The sequence below is a fragment of the Branchiostoma belcheri genome, unplaced genomic scaffold (genome assembly GCF_001625305.1).
Source record: "Branchiostoma belcheri isolate BF01 breed outbred unplaced genomic scaffold, Haploidv18h27 scaffold55, whole genome shotgun sequence".
NCBI classification, from domain to species: Eukaryota; Metazoa; Chordata; class Leptocardii; order Amphioxiformes; family Branchiostomatidae; genus Branchiostoma; species Branchiostoma belcheri.
In genome coordinates, this window is record NW_017804187.1 from 2,210,225 (window position 1) to 2,212,687 (window position 2,463).

A 2,463-nucleotide genomic window follows, 5' to 3' on the forward strand; every position below is an offset into this window, starting at 1 on the left:
GACGCTGATTTTTGACTCGCCGTGATTACGCTACAAATGACACACTAGTGGAGACAACAGATGAGTGATCAGGGTCTGTTTATGAAATTTTCCCGGGAAAACACCCTTTAAAACGCTATACATGCGGGGGATCCCGACCAATAGGAGAGCTTGATTTAAAGCATTACATCATATCCAGCCAATGAGAAGAAAGTCTCGCGCTCAAGTCTCGCGACATGATGATACTCGGCGAGACTTCAAATGAAGAACAATGGCGGACGGAAAATGACGCGCGTGGCTTCCAAACTCGCCGGATTTCGGCAAATTTTCGCAAAATTATCGGAAGAAAATATAAACAAAACACCCTAGATTTGAAAATGAGTATGAGGGCGCTGAGCTAGGAGTATCAGGGCGCAGCGCCCTTGTTCCATCCTCTGGGGAGAACCCTGCCATGGTAACTGGTGCCGTAACCGACACCCTGTGGTGTTGGGTTACATTTTGTAGCAGGACAGACTTGGAGAGGCCCATCACCATATATATGAATGTATTTGATTAACAATAAACAGAACAGTAGTTTGGTAAGGTAGAACATTTGAAGGTAAACATTATGTATTTGCTTTGCGAATGTTACCTTTCTAGTTCATGTCATTTTTTTACTATTCTTTCCATAGAGAGCTGACGCGCTGGTACTCGTGGACGTGTTTCCAGCTGCCTGGCCAGGAGCCCAAGATTTTAGATGTATAACAATTGTTAAACGCTTTGAATCACACAATTCAGCCTTAATGTCTGCGAAGTGATGGCATTATCTACTGTTTTATTGTGTAACTTGTTACAGTATTGTGTTTGAAATACTTACTTTACTTAGGCCCTTCGCCCCTGCCAGGCCATAGGCCACCGATGATGTTCTTCCACTGCACTCGTCTCTGGGCCTTCTTCCTCAGGTCCTGCCAGCTGGTGCTGATGCTCCTCATCTCCTCCTCCGTGTCCCTTCTCCAGCTGTTCTTAGGTCTACCCCTCTTCCTCTTTCCCTGTGGATTCCAGGTCAGGGCCTGCTGAGTAATACTAGAGTTGGCCTTCCTCAGCGTGTGTCCTATCCAGGACCATTTCCTTTTAAGTATCTGCTCTCTGATGGGTTTCTGACCTGCTCTATCCCACAGGTCCTGGTTGCTGATTCTGTCCCACCACCTAATCTTGAAATGTTGAAATAACCCATGATATATATCCTCTCCATAGTGAGCTGACACGCTGGTACTCTCGGACGTGTTTCCAGCTGCCCGGCCAGGAGCTGATGGACGGCCTGAAGCTCTGCCTCACCGCCGCGCTCAAGAAGTACCACGACGTCAACCACGAACTGCCCGAGAGGATCTTCATCTTCAGGGACGGAGTAGGGGATGGGCAGCTCACCACGGTCGCTGGTAGGTTGTTTGTTTGTTTGTTTGTTTGTTTGTTTGTTTGAACTGTTCCACACCCTGCCGGAGAGAATCTTCATCCTCAGGGATGGAGATGGACAACTCACCACGGTCGCTGGTACGTTGTTTGTATCTGTATCTATAGCCGATATAACAGCCCTTCGGTGTAACACACCAGCTTCACAGGCACGCGGTGCGGCTGCAGCTGGCTACATTACACCGAACGACCTGTTACAACTAATCTTTGCACAATTATTGCAGGAGTTGATTAAAGCTTTCTAGTGATGATGTGCCGACTGTGCTTGGTGGCAAGGATTTCCAATCTACAATAGTTCTTGGAAAATTTGAGTTTTGTTATGTTTGAATTATTCTTTATTTGTGAGAAGCTTTTAATTTAAAAATTGACCTGCAGGCTGCTTTTCACTGAGGTCATGAGGGAAGAAGTAAGGGTCAGACAAACCAAAATACAGTTTACATCACTATAACTAAGAAGACTACATCCATGAATTAAAGATTGTTTTGGTACAGGTAGAGGTCTGGACTTGTGCAATTTTTTTAGGTTGAAAGTTAGTAGTAGAGTGTTTAGTTTGTGATTGTCTACCGCATTCCCTCTTATGTCAGGCAGACAGAATACTTCAGGTGATTGAGCCTGTCCACCCCCGTGTAGACTCTAGTTGGTATCGCCCAAAGTTGAAGGGTCACCCTCCCTGCGCATGCGCACCAGTCTAATTTTTTTGAGCAACCTGTAAACACCTTCGTGTTTTGCGTTGGTATCATGGGGTCTAAGCGTGAAAAGCAACGCGATAGACATCGTTCGAGGGCGCCTTCGGGTCCTAGGGCGACCGAGGAGAGTTCCAAGCGCGACCGTGGCGGTTCCCGGCGGCGTTCCAGCGGCAGGGAGCGCGAGGAAGGCGGGACAAGCCCGGGCGGGTCGGCGCACCATGTGCGTGAAAACGACCGCCATGACAGTCGTCAGAAGTCGTCTTCTCCGGCTATGCCGGTTCTCAGCGCTGACGGAAGCCAGCAGGAAGGCGACGGCGAGCAGAAGCAGCCGCCCACGGTGCAGCAAGACGGC

The 2,463-nt window shown here is 48.4% G+C and overlaps 1 protein-coding gene across 1 annotated transcript in view; it reads left to right on the forward strand.

The window, feature by feature from the left end:
* LOC109481338 (piwi-like protein 2) overlaps positions 1 to 2,463 on the forward strand; it is a 16,760-nt gene that overhangs the window by 7,265 nt on the left and 7,032 nt on the right. Inside the window, exons 13-15 of the mRNA XM_019783869.1 lie at positions 1,213 to 1,394; positions 2,014 to 2,065; positions 2,226 to 2,448. Of these exons, the coding sequence (XP_019639428.1) occupies positions 1,213 to 1,394; positions 2,014 to 2,065; positions 2,226 to 2,448 (457 nt within the window). The remainder of the gene's footprint in view (positions 1 to 1,212; positions 1,395 to 2,013; positions 2,066 to 2,225; positions 2,449 to 2,463) is intronic.